At 43.1% G+C, this 19599-nt stretch overlaps 1 protein-coding gene across 1 annotated transcript in view; it reads right to left on the reverse strand.

Annotated features, from left to right (window-relative positions):
- The window catches only part of Vat1l (vesicle amine transport 1 like), a 153574-nt gene that overhangs the window by 122071 nt on the left and 11904 nt on the right, over window positions 1–19599 (reverse strand). The window contains exons 2-3 of the mRNA XM_057754432.1: window positions 10476–10605; window positions 6303–6518 (exon numbers count right to left, since the gene is read on the reverse strand). Of these exons, the coding sequence (XP_057610415.1) occupies window positions 6303–6518; window positions 10476–10605 (346 nt within the window). The remainder of the gene's footprint in view (window positions 1–6302; window positions 6519–10475; window positions 10606–19599) is intronic.

Genomic DNA, 19599 nt, shown 5'->3' on the forward strand with positions numbered 1-19599 from the left:
CAGGCCTGGAACTGGTGTGTATTATAGAGAGTCTGTCTGTAATCCAGCATCCTCTCAAACCCCAGGACATTGTCCCAGCTATATCTGAGGGTAGAGCATAGTCGGGGAAGCTCAAAAAGCAATCCCTCATTGTGCAACTTCTCATACGGAGCAGAACACGAAGCTGGGTCATCTAGCCATCTTCTCCATGCCCTTTACGGATGCAGAAAGCCTTTCTGCCTAAATGAGGTAAAGACCTAAGAGAAGAAGCCAGATAGGAGCTGCAAGAGAATCCTGGCAGTATTGACAGCACACAAAGAAGTGAAGGATATTGTGCATAGCCTGAGAATTATTCTCACCCTTCATCACTATCCCCACTGTTGATTATAGTAAAGGGCCAAAGAAGCAGATTGGTAGGTTGTAGAACCATTCTAGAGTCAAGCAAAGAGCTAGTAGAACAAAGAGAGGTGGGGCTGGACATATGGCCTAGTCATTAAAGCCCCTGTCAAGCTAATATGGTGACTTAGATTTGAATCCCTAGAATCTATTTAACAGCCAAGTATGGTAGCATGCACCTGTCATCCCAGCACTGCTATGGTGAGACAGAAGGCAGAGGCAGGTGAATTCCCAAAAGCTTATGAGTCAGCTAACCTGGTGCATGCACAGATGACCAACCAAGGAATGCCATGTCTCTAACACGGTGGAAGGCAAAGACTGACTTCCAAGGTTGTTCTCTGACAACCACAAGCTTGCCATGGCACATACATGCACATAGACAGTCATAAACACACATGCACACACATACATCATACACATAGAGAGTACAATTTTCAAAAGAATAAAGAGGGCTGGGCAGTGGTGGTACATGCCTTTAATCCCAGCACATGGGAGGCAGAGACAGGTGGATCTCTGAGTTTGAGGCCAGCCTGGTCTACAGAGTGAGTTCCAGGACAGTCATGACTGTTCCTCAGAGAAACCCTGTCTAGAAAATACAAAGTGAATGAATGAATGAATGAATGAATGAATATGAGACTTTGTGAGCAGAAAACTGTTAGAGCTCTGCAGTAACAACCTAGGTAAGTGATATTGGGACCACAATGCAACAGCAGAAGGATGGGCTCAAAGTTAGTTTCAGACACAACTTGACACAGCCCAGAGTTGTAAGAGGGCACCTCAGTAAAAGAATTGCTTCAACTAGCCTGGCCTTTAGACATGTCTGGAAGCCACTATCTTGATGGATGTCAGTGGTCCCAGTCCTGGGCAGACGGTCCAAGTTGTATAAGAAAATCAGCTAAGTATGAGCCATGGACAGCAAGCCAGCAAGCAGCATCCTCTATAGTTACTGCTTTGGGTTCCTGCCTTGTTGAAGTTCTTGAGCTTCTACTATGTCTTCTAGCAACAGTTGGCTGCAACTTGTAAGATGAAAAGAACTTTTCCTCTCCAAGTTTCCAAGTTGCTTTAGGTCACAATAATTATCGCAACAACAGAAACCAAGCTAAGACAGATGAAGAGAGGTGGTGGACACAGGAAAGATCCTGTTGTTTATAATTTTTCAGCTGAAGGCATACTCCCACTTCTCATGAAAGCCACTGGGCTCCTTTCCCTCATGAATCAGCTCATTCCAAATGCACTTTTCACATAGTTCTTCTGTTCCCACCATGGTCCAGTTCACTCATCATCCAGGGATTGGAGTGGAAATGGCATACCCACAAGGAAGTGGCTTCCTGATTCTATACCATACTCTATCCCAGGTCTCTGTTCTAAACACTCATGGTAGCACATATCTCTTGCAAGCCCACAGCAGAGTTATCTATGTGGTTATTTGATTAATGTCCACTTTTGCTTTATTGAATTTCTCATTCAAAGAGGAGAATTTGTCTTACTGCTTGTTCAATTTCTAGTGCATAATTGAATATCCTGAACTGAGCAGATCTTCACAATCTATGTCCTGGATGTGTGTGAGTGGACAAATGAATGAATCATAGGATTTTGAAAGGACATCATGGCAGAGAAGAACTGACCATAGTTCTTAGGTTGGTGCTGCAAAGACTGTAGTCTTAGAGAAACCCAGGTTAGACAGTTTTATCCCAATGAGGTTTAATCTTCACAATCACATCAATATCAAGTTAGAATATGTATGCCTGGCCACAGTCTCACAGCTTTTGAAATGTCTATGTTTATTGCTGAAGATTCACTAAATGGTGTGTGTATGTGAGTGTTTGTGTGTGTGATTGCGTGCTCATGTATACATGTGTGTACATGCATGTGGAGGCTAGAGGTCATTCCTCAGCAACTGTCTGCCTTGTTTATTGAAACAGAGTCTCACACTGACTTGGAACTTTCCAAGTAGTGTAGAGTTGTTGCCCCCAAATGTGACTGTCTCTGCCTCATTGGCTTTAGTTTTAGTATAGGTTCTGGAGCTCAGACTCCAGTGCATAGCAAACACCTTACTGACTGAGCCATCTCCCAAGTCCTGAGTACGTGGTAGCATGAGAATGAATGCCCTGTGTTCTAACATTCTGGTTTGTTGAGTGGGAAAAGAATAGGCTTAGGATCACCCAGAGTAGGGTACAAATTTTAACTCTTCTATTGCTTCCTGGGCTTTTGTGAAGCCATAGTGGCATCTCCACTGTGTGGCGCATTCCAGAAGAAATGGCTTCTGTGGCAAATTAGTGCAAACTTAGGAACTCCCAAAACATGTCTTTCTTATATTGCGCCCCTGGAAATACCAGATCCAAAATGGATTTCATTCTGCTGAAACCAAAGTGTTAGCAGAGTTGTTCCCTTCCATGGGCTCCAGATGCCATGTCTCTCTCGGCATCTAGAACCCACCTGTTGTCTTTGGCTCATAGCCCCACTCTGTCAGCAAAGTCACATGGAGGCACCTTTAACCCCTCCCCCCAGCTCTTCTGTTTCCCTCTTCTGGCTTCTTTCTCATGGTTTCTTTGGGAACAGCCACAATCTGAGAAAATATCTCCATTCTTAAGACTTTTACCATAATCAAATTTGTGAAATTCCCATTGCTCTGTAAGGGACACACTCAAAGGGGCCAGAGACTCAGGGGTCTTCAGGAGCTATTGTTCTGCCTACTGCAACAATTGTACCCAGGGTGGCCATAACAGTGATGGGGAGCACCCCCATTCTTCTGCAAGAGTGTCATAGACAATGCAGGTGAAATTGCCCTCAGGGGGTCGCTGACCATATGAACAGTCACCAGCCATTGTCTTGGGAGGACTCTGGTTCTAACGTGGAGGACTCACTCATCTTCACAAGGGGTGGAGGTGGTCCCCACTGTCCCCAGGCCCAATCTTCCTTTCTGCAAGACTGTCAAGACTGCTCAGCTCAGATGACTACCTCTATGTGTAAGCATGTGCTTGGTCTACACTCTTTCCTTTAATGGTGACCTTGAATTGCTTCATTGATCCTACCAATCTTTTCTGGAATAAATAGTCTTCAAGAAGCCTTCCCACTGGAGAGACAGGTAGCTGAACCGCACCTTTAAGTATGTCCAAAGATGAAGCCAGACCACATCCTCTTGGCCTCAGTGTGTAGACTCTCACTGAATTTTTTATTTTACTTCAATACTATTTGACAGCCTTAAGAGCACAGCATAGGAAACTTGGTGGAAACATTACACTCCCTGAAGCAGCCTTCATGAGAATTCTCAGGGCTTTCTCACATATGTTCCTTATGAGAAGCCAAAGAACAGCCATTTAGTCTCCAAACCAGGGTTCTTCTCTCTAACGGGTGTGTTTTCATCAAATAGACATAGCTTGCTTGCATAAATGATCACTTTCCCCTATTTTCACCAGCTATTACGAAGCCCAGAGATAAAATTGCTGTCCATCTCAGACAAAGCTTTAAAACATCTTAGCCTGCGTAATGCCTATTAGCTTATTTTCCTCCTCCTATTGTCTCTTTTCTCTAATTCCTTCATTTTTTTTCATTTTAGTTATCATTGATACTATCTGCAAGCCCAGAATAAGGCAGAATAAAAATTATGGTGAGTTTCCCAGAATTTCTTTTCGTATATGAGAAACATAGTCTTGATGTTTCTATTTGTTCTTAGCACAAAAAGAAAGAGGAAAAAAATTCAGTGATAATATATGCAAATTAACTGTTCTGGTTTGCTTTCCGTTACTATGATAAAACATTCTGACCCAACGCAACATAATAAGAAGAGGTACATTTGGATTACACTTCCAGGTAGCAGTTCATCACTGAGGGAAGTTGGCACAGGAAGTCAAAGCAAGAACCTGGAGAGAGGAACTGAAGCAGAGACCACATGGGAATGCCTTACTGGCTTGCTCAGACCACAAGATTGAGCATCTCAGCAGTCCCAGTCTGATGCTGAAAGTCTGAAAGATTACTGGAGAGCTACTAGTCTTTAGCTCACATTGGAAGCCTGAAGAAACTGGTTCTACTATCATTGAAGGAGCGCTGCAGCAACAGGATGGATAGCCTTGCCAGCAAGAGTGAAACCAAAGAGGCAAGAAGCAAAGACTCTGCTTCCATGTCTTTTTTATCTGGGTGGCTCTTGAAAGATGCCTTCCACATTTAGGGTGGCCTTCCCTAGTAAAACAATCTGACAAAGAAAGTCCTAGTAATGGCCAGGACATTATATTTTAGTTGATTCCAGAGTCAATCAAGTTGGCAAGTAAGTGTAATGAACCATCACACTGACCCTTGACAGGACTGAAGCCAGCATCACCATAAGGTCAGGTTTTTGTGATAGCAATGGAAAGAACCCCCACACTTTGTATGCAGAACACACCAAGACCATAAATGCCAGTATTCTAAACGGCTTGCTTGCGGTTAGCAGATTGCTGGAACCAAAAGTATTCTCTTTTCTCAGGAACATTTAGTTTTTATTGTATCTTTACTCATGGTCAGAAGACATCAGCAAATTTGTGAAGGAAATTGAAGATCTGTTTGCAAAGCATTCTGAAACTTTCATGCCCTTGCTTTTGGATGTGAGCTTGTGTTCTTAGAAAGGAAATGCAGAAATGACCTTCATTGGCTGGGAAAATGACTCTGGAAAGGTGCATCCTACACAAGCATGAGAACCCAAGTCCCATCCTCAGCATCCATGTAGAAAAGAGAGGTGTGGTGGTGCCTATTGTCCCAGTGCAGGGGAGGTAGAGACAGGGCAATCCCTGGGGCTTGCTGGCCAGCCAGCCTCAGTAAGTTGGGAGCTTTGGGTTCAGTGACAGACTTTATTTAAAAAAATAATATGGATAATGACTAGGAAAGACACCTGATGACCCAGTGTCAACCTCTGGCTTACACACACACACACACACACACACACACACACACACACACACACACATTTGTTTTACACTTTAGAAAATTCTGGTAATTGTAAAAAATCAAGGGCTTTTTAAAATCAATACTAACAAATACTAACAAAAGCCCTACTGAAACTGAGCTGGAGGAAATCATAAGAACTCATCTCTGAAGCCAGCAAACAGAATCACAACTTAGAAACCTCTCAAATTCTGTTAGATCATGCCTTCTCTTGTGCATCCACAGAGTCTAGAGCATGGCATGTAAGTAATACCACCTCCTCTCAGAGAGATGAAAGTCCCAGGTAAGCCTCAGTAGAACATGTCAAGCCTAGTATTTATCCATGTGAATGGCAGACAGTGTGCATTGGACATACACACCATGACACATTGAAACTATGGAAGAAAAACCCACTGTACCTGAACTATATAGAATAAATTTTGATTTCCTTCACTTTTTCCACTCAGCAAAGATGTGTCTGAAAGATTACACACAGAATACTCCCATGTACGATCACTCTCCTGGGTGTGCTGAGTTTCATGTGCAATTCTCAGTGTGACAGATCAATCTCTGTCCACATTTTTCTCACTTAAGAAAATATGCCAGCGCACAAGAGGATTAGAATGTTACTCTAAGGATCATGTCAAGCACTGAAATTAATTGAAAAGGACATCATCATTCTCTTGGCATTTTGTATGGCTTCAGTGTGATGTGACATGTGTAGATATCTCATAATTATCAACACAGCACTTAATTACGATGCCAAGATTCAGTGTCACGCTATAGAAACTATGCCTGGGACCACTGTGTCCTCACATGACATGCTGAGACATTCCTAGCCCCAGAGGCACCATCTGTGAGGCTCAACCTAACCTCACTACAACAATCAATAAAGGCTTTTGCTGCTCATGTGAGTGCTAACTCTGTGGTGGATTATTCCTACAAATGACAAGCCATGTAAGAATCACAATGTCAATTTCAACTCCATTTGTGCCATCATGACCTTGACGAAACAGAATCGCCAGCAAACTTACCACTCCACCGCCAGCTGAGTGCACGAGCACAGACATCCCTTCCCGGAGGTTGGCAATCTCAAAGAGCATCGTGTATGCTGTGACGAAGTTCATGGGGAAAGCAGCGGCCTCTGAGAAACTCATGTCATCTGGGATCTTGTAGACAAACTCCACTGGTGTGCAGACTACCTCAGCCCAGGCATTGTAGTTGACAAATGCCATGACACGGTCTCCAATCTGGCCATAAAGAAATACAGAGTTAAAGGAAACTGATTCATGATGGAGTTCTAAGGAGGACCGCACTCATTGGGAGCTGTCCATGTTACAAAATAAGCGCAGGGTTTCTCTGACATAATTGGCATAGGCTGTTTCTCCCAATCCATATACTATGACTTCTGTAGAAATCCCTTCTGATTTTTATATTTGTTCTTTGATGAAACAATCACATGTCTATATATTTGCAGTAAAATCCCCATAAATCATATGATTATTTAATGAGCCATTGAGAGCTTTTAGCTTCCTAACTACCTATCTTCCCTTCAATTGTCTCCTCTTCACAGCCATGAATTTAGAAAAACTCATTCTGTCACTAGAATAATACTCCTATTTCTTTTCCCTTACCTCTTCTCTTATTTCTTTTCTTCCCTCTTTTTAAGCAGTCTCATGCTCTCTAGGATGACCTAAAACTTACTATGTAGCTGAAGGTGACCTTAACTTCTGATCCTCCCCTCTCCACCTTCTGAGAACTGGGGTTTTAGGTATGCGCCAATATGTCTGGTTTTATGCACTGCTGAGGACTTGAACCCAAGACCTCGTGCATGCTAGATAAGCACTCTACTAATTGAGCTATATCCTTGTTTTCTGCCACTAGGATTCTGAAGACTGTTTAGGTGGTAGCAGAGGCTTGAAGAGTACCAGTACACCCGACAAAGGTAGGATGATGCACATCCTTCATCTCTCCTTCCCCAGCTGTCATTCACCCAAACATCATGCCCTTCCTTTAAGGCTTCTTTTAGCCCTCATAGTCAAGCACCCTTGGACTTATACTTTGGCTCAGAATGAATTTCTTTTCATGAGAGGTTGTTGTATTTGCATATTTGATTATAGCAGAAAAAAACCATTTGCTGGGCAAAACCAATTTTATACTGAGCTCTAACCTCCATATTACATCAGTTATTTCGTCTCTATGACAGCTTTCTGGAGTAGTAGCCCCACTGTGCACATTTGACACTGAAGGTGCTTTATGTCTCTGCCCTGAAGTCACACAGACAAAGAGCTGTCTGTTTCCACATACATCATATACATCATTTCATAATATCACAGTGCTCTCCCGCCATGATTGTTTATGTAAGCCCCCTCTCGGGCCTTGAATTCCAAGCACAGGTGGTATAATGGTAAATGAGTTACAGTTCATACTCTTAAATTGTTCTCATTGTCTGAAAAATTGCAGGTGGAAAATACTTTGGGTGGTGGGGCTTAGGAGGCAACTCTTCCTGGAAGGAATATTTCAGTAGAAAATCAACTCTTAAGCTGATGATGTGAGCATGGCAATGTTTCAAACAGTGGCCCAAAAGAGTGAAGACCATGTTTTTCATGTGCGGAAGGGTCAATGTGATCCAAGAGATTCCACAGTAGTCTGCTTTCTAAAACCAGACAGTTCTGTTTATTTGAGGATAAGATTGCTGCAACCTCAGTGCGTGGTTTTCACAGTGCCTATAAAGACTTTTCCTGTCTATCCTAGAACCTATCAGATCTGGGTTAAGTGGAGCTCAGTTAGATGATACAGATGGGGACCAAATCTATCGTGTTCTAAGAGAATCTGCACATCTCCGTCCCAATGTCAGGGCATCCCGGCTGGAGCTGAGAGAGCTCAATTTAGGAGAGGTATCCGAGTCACTGAACCCTGGTTTGCCTCGCCAGCAATAGGAACAAAGCAGTCTTCTTGGTTTGAGAGGACAATTATCACCATGATATGATGGCTGGGTACAAAGGAGTAGCTGCTACTTATATCTTTCCTTTTTGCTGGAGATTTAAATGGCTTAGACATAAACAGGTTCTCCTGTCTTTGAGCACCCCCCCCCCCCGGTCTAGACAGTGAGAAGTCCTTGCTCAGAATTACCTATGGCTCTGGTCTAAACTTGCTTTCTTTTTTCTCATCTCTCAAGCCTGGAAGTAATCCTGGACTCATTGAATATTGGTTAGAAGTAGTCCTCCACTTTGATGGACATAGTTTAGTTTCAAGCTTAAACATAAATTTTATAATTTCTGGAGGGATTTCTGAAATTAGAATCTGATGGAAATTAAAGTTCCCTTCCCATGAAACAAAACCTAGCATCTTTCAGGGGCCATGGAGTCCAGGTTCTATTAGCCTCCTTCCTTGCATGACAGACACATCATAGAGTAGCCAATCTATCTTCTAACTGAGTTATTTATCCACTCTATTTTAGTGATGAGGGAATCAGATAAACCAGGGTAGCTGAAATTCTGCTAAAACTTTCTTCTCGTTGGTCATTAGGACATCTTTGACAGAAGCACTGCTAAATGGGATGAGGTTTCCAGACATCCCTCAACACACATTTAGAACATTCAGTATTTTCAAGTGGATTGAAGCTCCCACTGGGGTGAGGATGAGCTGCAGGCTGAAGGTCAAGTTGAAGAGAACATTGGCGCTGGATTTTACAGGGTTCATCTTCACTCATTCCTTGTACATATTTTTGTAACATTGGGGTAAGGGTGGGAACGTGGGTAAAGACCATGAGATTCTAGGACCTGTGACTTAGGCTTTGGTGATGTAAATCTGGGGTTTGATTCTACTTTCTACCTCCTAGCCTCACAGAGAATGATTGATTATTGTACCTTCTGAACCAGAGGGAATAGCAAGAACCTTTACTGTGTGTGTATGTGTGTGTGTCCACTATGGTTAGAGTAAAGATGACTGCTCTCCAAAGCTGATTATGGTGTGTTCTTATATGTCAATCTCCCTGCCTTTATTCTGAGATCCCAGTTATGAGTGAGAAACCTTGAATTTTATTTGTAGTAAGTTTTCAGATGCCAAACTCCTCAATTTTATATGGCTGGTGTTGCTGCAGTATTTCATTAGATCGTGTGTGTGTGTGTGTATGTGTGTGTACCACAGCACTCGTGTGGAAGTCCAAGGACAACTTGTAGTTCTCCCCTTCAACCTCGTGTGTTACAGGATTAAACTAAAGTCACCAGGCTTGATGGCAAACACCTTTATCCAAATGACACCTTACCAGACACCGTGCTTCAGTTTTTATGGACTAAGTTGTATTTAGTTTGTATTAAGACAGTAGGAAGAGTCATGCGTACATTTTTTCAAAATAAAATGTATTGTGGAGACTATCACATGTGAATGAAAACAGAATAATGAAATTAAATACTTACATACATTGCCCTCTTCCCGAAACCATTTATCCCTCACCAATTCTATCCCATTGGCAGGGTGAGATTCCTTGACTTAAAATATTTTTTTTAAATCTAAAACCCTTTTTTATACATTCCTGAAGTAGTTCATGATTTGTAAATGATAACTTAAAAGGTATCAGCCAGGTAAATACTTTAGGGAATCATATTATAAAACAATTAACTTCCCTTACTTTTGTGTTTTGTAGTTGATTGCTAGGCCTGAGATGGTGGGAATGGTAGCTGTAGATGGAGCAAGGGACTGTGCACTTAGTGACTACAAAACCAAATAGTCTTTTTTTTTTTTTTTTTTTTTTTTTTGGTTTTTCGAGACAGGGTTTCTCTGTGGCTTTGGAGCCTGTCCTGGAACTAGCTCTGTAGACCAGGCTGGTCTCGAACTCACAGAGATCCGCCTACCTCTACCTCCCGAGTGCTGGGATTAAAGGCGTGCGCCACCATCGCCAGGCCCAAATAGTCTTAATAGCTATATTAAATAGATATAAAAAAGGAATACAATAAGACTTGTCCAGCCCACTTCCTCAAACTGTTGCCAAGAGCAACGAAGATAGTATATGAAAAAAACATCCTAAAAATAAGCAAACAAATAAAGTCATTAGATTTTTGGAAAGTCCTATCATTAAAAACATGGTTAATGTTATCTAGCTCAAAATGACAAAATAAACACCACTATTTCAAATGTGTCTTGCTTAGCTTTACTTCCTTACAGATTTTAGATGGTTACCACTGCTTACGTCAGACTTAAAATTTTACCTCGTATCCTTTCACGCTGTCCCCCAGAGCTTCAACAATCCCAGAACACTCGAATCCTGGCACCAAGGGTGTCTTAGGAGGGTTGTCAATATTCCCTTGTCGCACCATCAGGTCAATGAAGTTCAGACCACTGTAGACAGCAAGCAGAAAGGAAGAGATTGAAAATGAGATTTTCCCCCAGAACATCACTCTGGCCTTTTCTTCCCTTCCCCTGCCTTCCACCTTCTCCCTCCTTTCCTCTCCTTCCTTTTGTAAAAAAAATTTCCTTCTTGCCAAAGTGTCCCTGATAGTAATGCCACTAAACTAGATATCAGCAATAAAACAAAATTCAATTATCTCTATGCGGATAAGCAATGCTTTCCCGGCACTGAAAATCGCTGCAGTTCACACTCTAATTTGGCCCCTTTCCTCCCTCAGAGTCTGTTCACGCTTATCCCAAAAACACAGAGTGACTACATTGATCATTAGACTTTCTAGCACTTAATCCAAGGGAACAAATATACTAGGGCGTGGTTATGAACAGACGCATGGAAAGCAGCGAGACACAATGGCTACTGGTCGATCTATGAGACAGAAAGAGAAAGGAGACCTAATTAAAAAAGGTTCAAGACAACCCACCACCTCTCCTTGATCATCACACATATTTATGCCAGCACTGTACACACAGCACCAGTAATAGTGAACGGGACACGTCAAGAGACTGCATCAGTTCCTACGGGAGGAAAGTGACTCAGAGAAGAGACCTCAAAGAATGCCCCCAGTGGTGTGAGAATACAGAACCTAAGTCCAGTCTGGGTGAGAGAAGTGTCTTAGGGTTTCTACTGCTGTGACAAAACACCATGACCAGAAACAAGTTGGGGAGGACAGGGTTTATTTGCTGACACTTCCGCATTGCTGTTCATCACTGCAGGAAGTCAGGACAGGAACCCAAACAGGGCAGGATTCTGGAGGCAGGAACTGATGAAGAGGCCATGGAGGAGTCTTACTCACTGGCTTGCTTCCCCTGACTTGCTCAGCCTGCATTCTTATAGAACCCAGGACCAACAGTCCAGGATGGTACCACCCACTGTGGGCTATGCCCTCCTCCATTGATCACTAAATGAGAAAATGTCTTATAGCTGGATCTCAAGGAGGCATTTCCTCAGCTGAAGCTCCTTCCTCTGATGACTCTAGCTTGCATCAAGTTGACACACAAAACCACCCAGTACAAGAAGTTAGAGTATTTTCTGTTAGCTCATTACTTTAAAAATGAGACAGTCATGAAACTTACATCTAAGTCATAGCCACATGAAATCATATGCTCAATTTCACTGATGCCATCAATGTACCCAATGGCTTTGCGTACATTGGCTTCAATCTAGAGATGCATTTAACTGACTGCACAGAGGAACACATCTCATTGAAAACACGCCTTTTATCAAGAGATGCAGTCTTTACAAGCTTTTCATTTTCATTAGCTACCATTTAAAAGAAATGATTCCATCTAACCCAAAGTCCACTAGCTACTGGCCAAGCAAGAAACCTTGACCGATTTTGAACACAGAGGCCTCTTTGACTCTAACTCGACTGGTGTCCCCTGCTCTCGCTCATTAGTCTCATCCATACAGGATGGAGGAAGGCAAAGAGGATGATTTCCTTGAAGGATGGGTTTAAAAGTCAACACTTTCTCAGGATCCTCCTGGTTTGTGAGTGAAGTGTGGTCCCCAACTTGCTTCAGGTGACGGATCTCTTGGAAGGAGCCCTTTGGAAGACGACTGTGAGCCTTATGATACTCCTTAATTTCTATAGTTCCTAGCACGCAATGGCCCTACAGTCACACCATAAAGTGTTCCAAGAACGCCTGCTAAACGAAGGACTAGGCATGGATGTGTGAACGTTGGCACTGCAGGTCGAAAGCACACCTTTTTTCAACACCAGAATGATGGGAACACTTGAAATGGATGCTCAGGCTTCCAAGGGTTCTACTTTGCTGTTTTTAATAATCATTTCTGTCATTTCTTAGTCAAATTGTTTTTCAACAATAAGTCCTGTTTCTTAAAGATCTGGGGATATGGAGGTCAAATTTCAACTCCACCACTTCTAACTATATGAATAAATAACTTGGCTTCTCTGCACTCAGTTTCCCCATCTGAAGGCAAGGGTTAGGCAGCACCCACAGGCTTGTTGTGAAAATTAATGAATTGTGAAGCCCTGAAAAATGGCATCGGTTTCATAGAATGTATGCAAGAAACATCGGGCTTACTGTGCACATTTTCAGTTAAGAAGGCAAGAAGTACGAACATTTGAGGAAGCCTCACACCACCTCTTTTTAAAATAAAATAGGGGGTGTGTTAAAAAAAGAAACCATTCCAGAGCTTACATGGGACAACATCAACTACATACAATCCTCATTTCTGTGAAAAGGTCCATTGTTCTAAGTCATGGTAGAACAATAAAAAGAATTTCTATGTCTTGAATCAAGCACTCCACCTCACCCACACACAGTTCAGCTCACTGTTTCCCTTTGTGTGATAACTTCTGGTTTTCTGAGACCCAGATAATGAAATGCCAGAAAACAACCACTCAGTCATTTTGAAAACACAGCCACCCTGGAGAAGGCTTCATGCTAGATGCCCATTACACAGCTCAAGAGGACTGACTGTCTTCAGTCGCCTTCGACATGAAGCGGATCCAGGGGCTGTGAGCTGAGATCTGTGCTACTGAACTCTCAGTGAGAAGAGTTAAGATTTACTGTTTCCACACTAAGATACTTGGTGATTTCATCAGGGCATGGGGAATGCCTCTGTTCCCGGGAGACAAGCACGTCAGGGTCTGTTTCGGTACAGGAGACCTGACCTATTGCCAGTGGACTACATGTATCCGTGGCATCCTCTGCATCTTCTTGAAGCAGAGATAACTTGAGTCTGTTAGGAGTTTAATTTATGGTAGGGACTGCACTGAGGATTTTGTTGATTATTTTAAACTCAACAATACTCTCATGAGCAGTGAACTGTAGTACCCATTTCCAAATGAGGAAACCAGAGACACAAAGATTAAGCCAGTATTATCTTTAAAAAACATGAAAGGATTTGACTTCAAGCATAATATAAACTTGAGCCTTTATAGAAAGCAGTCCACTATGTGTGCATGTGGCAGGTATGTGTGCGTGTGTATGTGTGTTTGTGTGTGTAGTGTATGCACATGTGCGCATGCCTACATGGAGGCCAGAGGTCATTGGGTGGTCACCTCTATCACGATTCAGTTTATACCCTTGAGACAGAGTCTCTTACTGAATTTGAAACTATGCTGGCAGCCAGCAGCAAGCCCTAGTGATGCTCCTGTTTCTGCCTCCCTCAGTGCTGAGGTCACAGTCATGTATGATGCCACATCTGGCTTCCATGGGCACCATGGAATTTGAACTCAAGTTCTCAAGCTTGTAGAACAAGTGTTCTTATCATCCGAGCCATCTCCCCAACCTCCTGAGAAGGCTACCTTTCCATGGAAACTTCTCCAGCAATCACACTGGGAGAATTGGCACGCCCTAGGGCAACATGTATAACTCCTTACCCCTTCTCACTTGTCAGCAGCTCAGTGTGCCAAAAGGGAGTTCAATATTGGAAGCTTGGCCATTCATAATCCAGGCAGAAACTATTCTTTTTGAAGAAAAAGATTTATTCTTAATTATTTGTATGTGTTTGTGTCTGCCTGTGCGTATGTGTATATGAAGCAGGCACCTAAGGAGACTAGAGGCATGGGAAATCCATGAACTTGAAGTTACAGGCATCTGCGAGCCACCTAATGTGTGTTCTAGGAACTGAACCTGGGTCCTCCACAAGAGCAGTGTGCAATCTTAACACTAAGCCATCTTCTTGTGAATTTCTGGTATCCACGGAAGCCAGAAGAGGGTGCTGAATCCCCTGGAACTGTAGTTACAGATGGCTGTGAGCTACCATGTGAGTGCTGGGGACTGAACCTGGGTCTCCGAGAAGAGCAGCCAATGCTCTTAACTACAGGGTCATCTCTTTAGCCCCAGAGAACACTTTTAATACGGGCAAATAAATTATTCCAACGAAATGGTTGCTCCCTAAAAGTCATTAAGTAGAAATATTCTGAAGTATTCCGAAGAGAACAATTTGGTGCCCCATCATGCCTCCTCCTCTCTAAATTTCTTGTTTTTCACACATCTTCCTACTGGAATCTCTTTCCTTGAATTCCCCGTGTGGTTTCATAAAACCCAAGCCTCCAAACTAACAAGCCCCATCATCCACCGCCTGCTGAAGCATTATTTTTTTCAGACAAAGCAATGATGCTAGAAATATAAAAGCCACGGAGTGAAGATTGTTGACCTCAGCGTCATGGTACTTAATGCTTTTAATTTTCCATGGCTACAAAAGCAAAACAAAACAGTGGACCTATCTAGCCATGTGGCTTCACAGATTAAAAGAAATGGGTTACTTTAAGATATAAGAGTTATCCAGAAATACGCTTAAGCTATTGGCCAAAGAGTATTGCAATTAATACAGATTCCTATGTAATTATTTTGGGAGTCTGGGCAGCCGGGAAATGAATAAGTACCTCCCCCAACAATGGCCAGTGATTATGAAAGATAACATTTATGAGGCACTTACTGCATCCAAGACTATGTGGTTTATACATATGGTTTCATTTACTTTCTACAACGCCCATAAACAATGATTAGGGTCAATGATATTATCCCAATTTTATAAAGAACAAAATGAGGGCCTGTTGAAGTCCACAATGCCAAGATGTGAGTGATATGAACCCAGAATCCCCATACTTCCTTCCTTTGGAAGAGATCTCCCAGCATTCTTAACTACAAAGACTGGACCTCTGCGTCCGGCATGTGGAGCACCTGATGTTCACCAAACGGTATGCTAGGTCTTGGAAGCTTAGAGTATACACATAGGACCAAACTCCTAAAAGTTCACTGAGTATGATGAGGACCTCTGTGCTGCATAGAGGCAGCACTCACGTGACCACCAGGGGTGTGCCAAGAGAGAATCTAGATCGAAGTCAAAACACAGATGCCCAAAAGGTTTTATCAAAGAAGTGTTTCTGAGACTTTCTGCCATCACCAAAAGTATATTTAACACCTCTGCTTTAATTTTCTCCCTTCTACATGAGAGGGTGGTTTGACTTCCTTGGGGGTTAGGCCAAGGTGCTGGTGTGGATCCAGTGGTGATAAGTACTTGTGCCACAGAATGCCTCTCACACAAGTGCTCCAGAGTGTGAGCCTCATCTACCACCACCATTCTCATAACACACAGAAGGTATTAGGGGTCAAGTTCATGGGGAAACAGACTCCAAGACTGAGATTTGTGTGATTCTGATAGTAAGTGTTCTAGGGAACAATGATTGGATCATCTGAGGAAAAGCTGGGTTGGGCAGAGGAGAAGTTGATTTCTGATGTACTAATACAGAGGTCTCAGAATCCATGAACACTTCTGTTCTTTTAGCAGCTCTTAGTCAAGACAAGAGATGGTCCTGAGTAGTCACAGCTTGAGAGCTGCAGAGAGAGGAGGAAGGGAAGAAGGGATGGATGGAGGGAAGGAGGGAGGGGGGGAAAGGAGGAGGGAGGGAGGCATCAAAGGCCCCAGCATCTAGGATAGCCTTCACCAACAATGAGAAGGACCAAGCAGATCTGATGTGAGGCTCTGGCCAAGCACAAACAGCAGAGAAAGTGAACCACTCATCATTCTGGTCTTGTCTTACTGATAATATGTTCATCAAAGCAGTTAACTCCAATCCAGATAGGGTCAGAGAAGCAAATGCTTGATTCATTTCATTTCTTAAGAACTGAAGTTTGGGTACCTGTTTGTTACTCCCAGTTGATGGCATAAACATGCCCAGGCCTTGACTGATCTCAGAAAACTCTCACTCACATTTTTTTCTTTCTTAGCTTTTTAAACACTTGTTTTGATATCTCAAGACTGTGAAAATAATTTGCTCTTGGAAGGAAAGTTATGTGCCAAGCAAGGACAGAAAACCCAAAAGTATATGAAACCCAAATAGCATCTTCTGTGAGGGCAGCCAGAACCATTCTGAGTGAATCACGCCAAAGAGTAGCCCCACATCCCATAAAGGGTGCAAACAGTGTGTTTTAGATGGCCCAGCCCCTTTCTTCCTACTTCTCTTGATGGTAGTCCCCTTGAGGTCTGGCTCCACACAATTCTGCCCACTCTCTCTATTCACAATTGTTAAGTAAACAGCCTTTACATCCATATGATATATAGGGAATTCCCTGATCCATCTGACATTTTTGCATAGCCTATCATTCTCTTATTAGTAAATGATGGGACTGTTGCCCACCCAGATCACTTTCTCTATAACATGAACAGTGATGATGGATGCTATTAGCAAAGGATATAGCTGTGTGAGTTCTTTATTGCTATTGTGTCTAGGAAAGGAAATATATTCATATCATCTGTCTAAATTAGTATTCAAGACACACTTCAGTAGTATTTTCACCATGTAATAAAATAGCCGAAGAGACATATTGAGAATGTAAATATCCAGAGCCAGTTTTCAACAGAAACAGCAAAGCGTGGCACAAATAAGCTCCCCTTGATGCCAAGACTAATGTTTTTGATTCAGGGGGACTTGCAGTTATTTAGCTACTCAACCCCTGGGAGCAGCAGATGGTATTCATTCCTATGATGGTTGCTGAAAAGGTTAACATCTCTATGTTCCATGTTTTATTCTGACCAAGGCATGAGCTTCAGGAGGGTTCTTGGCAGCAGTTGATGGCACAGAACATTCATTCTCATCTAATCTATATTCAGCAGACCTCTGTGTTTTGGGGGTTGGCTAGGCAGTGATGTTACAACACTGACAGTGACATCTGGGCTTCCCAGGAGTTCAGAGCTCAGCAAGTAAATGAGTACACAGTGTGACAATTCCATAGGAAGCTGCTGGCCAAGGGTCATGGCTAGCAGGGAGAAAGTAGCTATTCCCTCGTCCCATTGGGAGTGGGTGCATCTCAAAGGACGGAATGGGATGGGCAGGCTCTTTGCCTCTATTCTTCAAACCCTTCAGCCCTAGTCCACTTCTTCATGGAGAGGGAAAAGGTTCAGAGGGACCCCAGCTTGATTTCTCCATAAAGCCACGGAGGGCCCAAGGAGTCCCAAATAGAAACTGTTGTAGGGCAGTTATATCCCAAGACGTTGCTGCTGGTGAGCAAGATGTGTAAGAAAACTGTTGCTTCAGTAGGACAAATGGAGAGAGGCAAAGACTAGCACAGTTGTGTCTATATCTTCCCAGGGTGATGGGAACAGGCTAGCCAATATAGTAGCTCCCAGACACACATGTGGCTATCAAACACTTAAAATGTGGTCATCATGACTGAATACAGTAGTCACTGCTATGGTAGCTGTGACTGAATACCTGACTTAGGAGGAGGAATGTTTCATTTTGATTAATATTTACAGACCTAGTCTCCAGTTTCTCACTCCATTGATTCTGGGCAAGAAGAGAGACAGGCTAGCATGGCGGTGGGAGCATGGAGAAGGAGGCTGTTCACTTCATGGCACACAGGAAGCAAGGAAGCAAGAAACTGGGGACTAAGAACATAAAGTCTAAGAGATCGACTTTTTCCATCTATGTCCCACCAGTTGAAGCTTCCAGAACCTCCCAAAAGAGTGCTAGCAGCTGGGGACCAAGGGTTCAACACACAAGCCTGAGAGGGACGTTTCAGATTCAAACCCTAGCACTAAAGAATGGAATTTCAAATGTTGTTTCATTAATATTTAGGTGTCACTGTGCTAAAAACGAGACAGTAGCAGGATCATGATGTTCCTGCCTTCCCCGTGGATAATTAACAGCTCTATAAGTGTGTCATTCAAAAAATGCTCAGCACAGGGTACATCAAAGGCTCGCAAACAATGCTTCTCCAACTGGAGACGCAAATAGGAAGACATCTGAGAGTTTCTGATTTTCCCCTTTCCTTTCTTCTCTTTGTTAATAAAATTATCCCTCAGCTCTGCTTGGCCTGCAGCCTGGGGTGTACACTGGGGTAACGGGAAGGGGGAGAACCAAGCAAATCAAAGGCTTTCTGCACTGACTGCTTTGGAAAGGGCCAAGGTTTATCCCTGGGAAGTGGAATGTGTGAAAGACCAGACAGCAAGAAGAGAGTTTAACATCTGGATGGCTCAGCTGGTAAACTACTTGTCACGTAGCGTGAGTGCCTTAACTCAGATCTCCAGCACCCCATGAAGAGCAATGCAGCCATTGTAATACCAGCACTGGGGAGGCAGACAGAAGGGGCATGAGGCTTGCTTGCTAGCCAGTGTTGCTAAATTGGGGAGTTCTTTGTCAGTAAGAGAGCCTGTCTTAAAATAAATGAATGAATGAATGAATGTATATGATGGAGAAGAAGAGAGGAAGACTCTGCACCAAGGTCTTGTATCCATGAACACTCATGGAAATACACATATGGGGACTGGGGTGGAGGAAGAAGAAGAAGAGGGTGAGGGAGCAGAGTGTGAAGAGAGCAGAGATCATATGAAAAAAGCAGGAGGCCTTTGGGGACGTCAACAGGAAAAGACTATTTCAAGACCTTTCTCTGTTGCTCTAAAGGACCCAGCTTTCTTGTTTTCTAGAGAACGCTGGATTGACACAGCTTTCAGTGACAGTGACGTAAGAAGTTTGCTCTTTATTCAGGAGTGAGCAAGCCCAGCTATGCTGAAGAAAGGAACGAGTGTGACTAGGAAAAGAAGAGCAAAGGCACAAGGAAGGAACCAAGGGGCTGGCTGACAGCGCAGACCTTGCAGCCTGGAGGAGGCAGGAGGTGACAATGGCCTTTGCTGGCTATTGCCTAGCATCCCAGAGGTGCTGGCTGTTCCTCTGGTTACATCAGGGAGGCCCTCAGAACTGAAGGTGCATCAGGAAGTGTGGAGGATGCATCGGTCCCTGCATGAAGCATCTCCAGCTCCGCCTGAAGGTTGAGTCAGAGTGTATGACAAAATCCCCAAACGGAACAATTTCCATGAGTTTTGCTGGGAGGATAAAAAGAATCCAATTACAAAATCACTCAGACCAATCATAGGAACGGTGGGCTTAATAGCTCTCCATTAGCTGACTGAACTAGAGGTAGCAGAGATAAATGAAAAAGCAATTCTCTTTGATC

This window comes from Chionomys nivalis, chromosome 21 (genome assembly GCF_950005125.1).
Source record: "Chionomys nivalis chromosome 21, mChiNiv1.1, whole genome shotgun sequence".
NCBI classification, from domain to species: Eukaryota; Metazoa; Chordata; class Mammalia; order Rodentia; family Cricetidae; genus Chionomys; species Chionomys nivalis.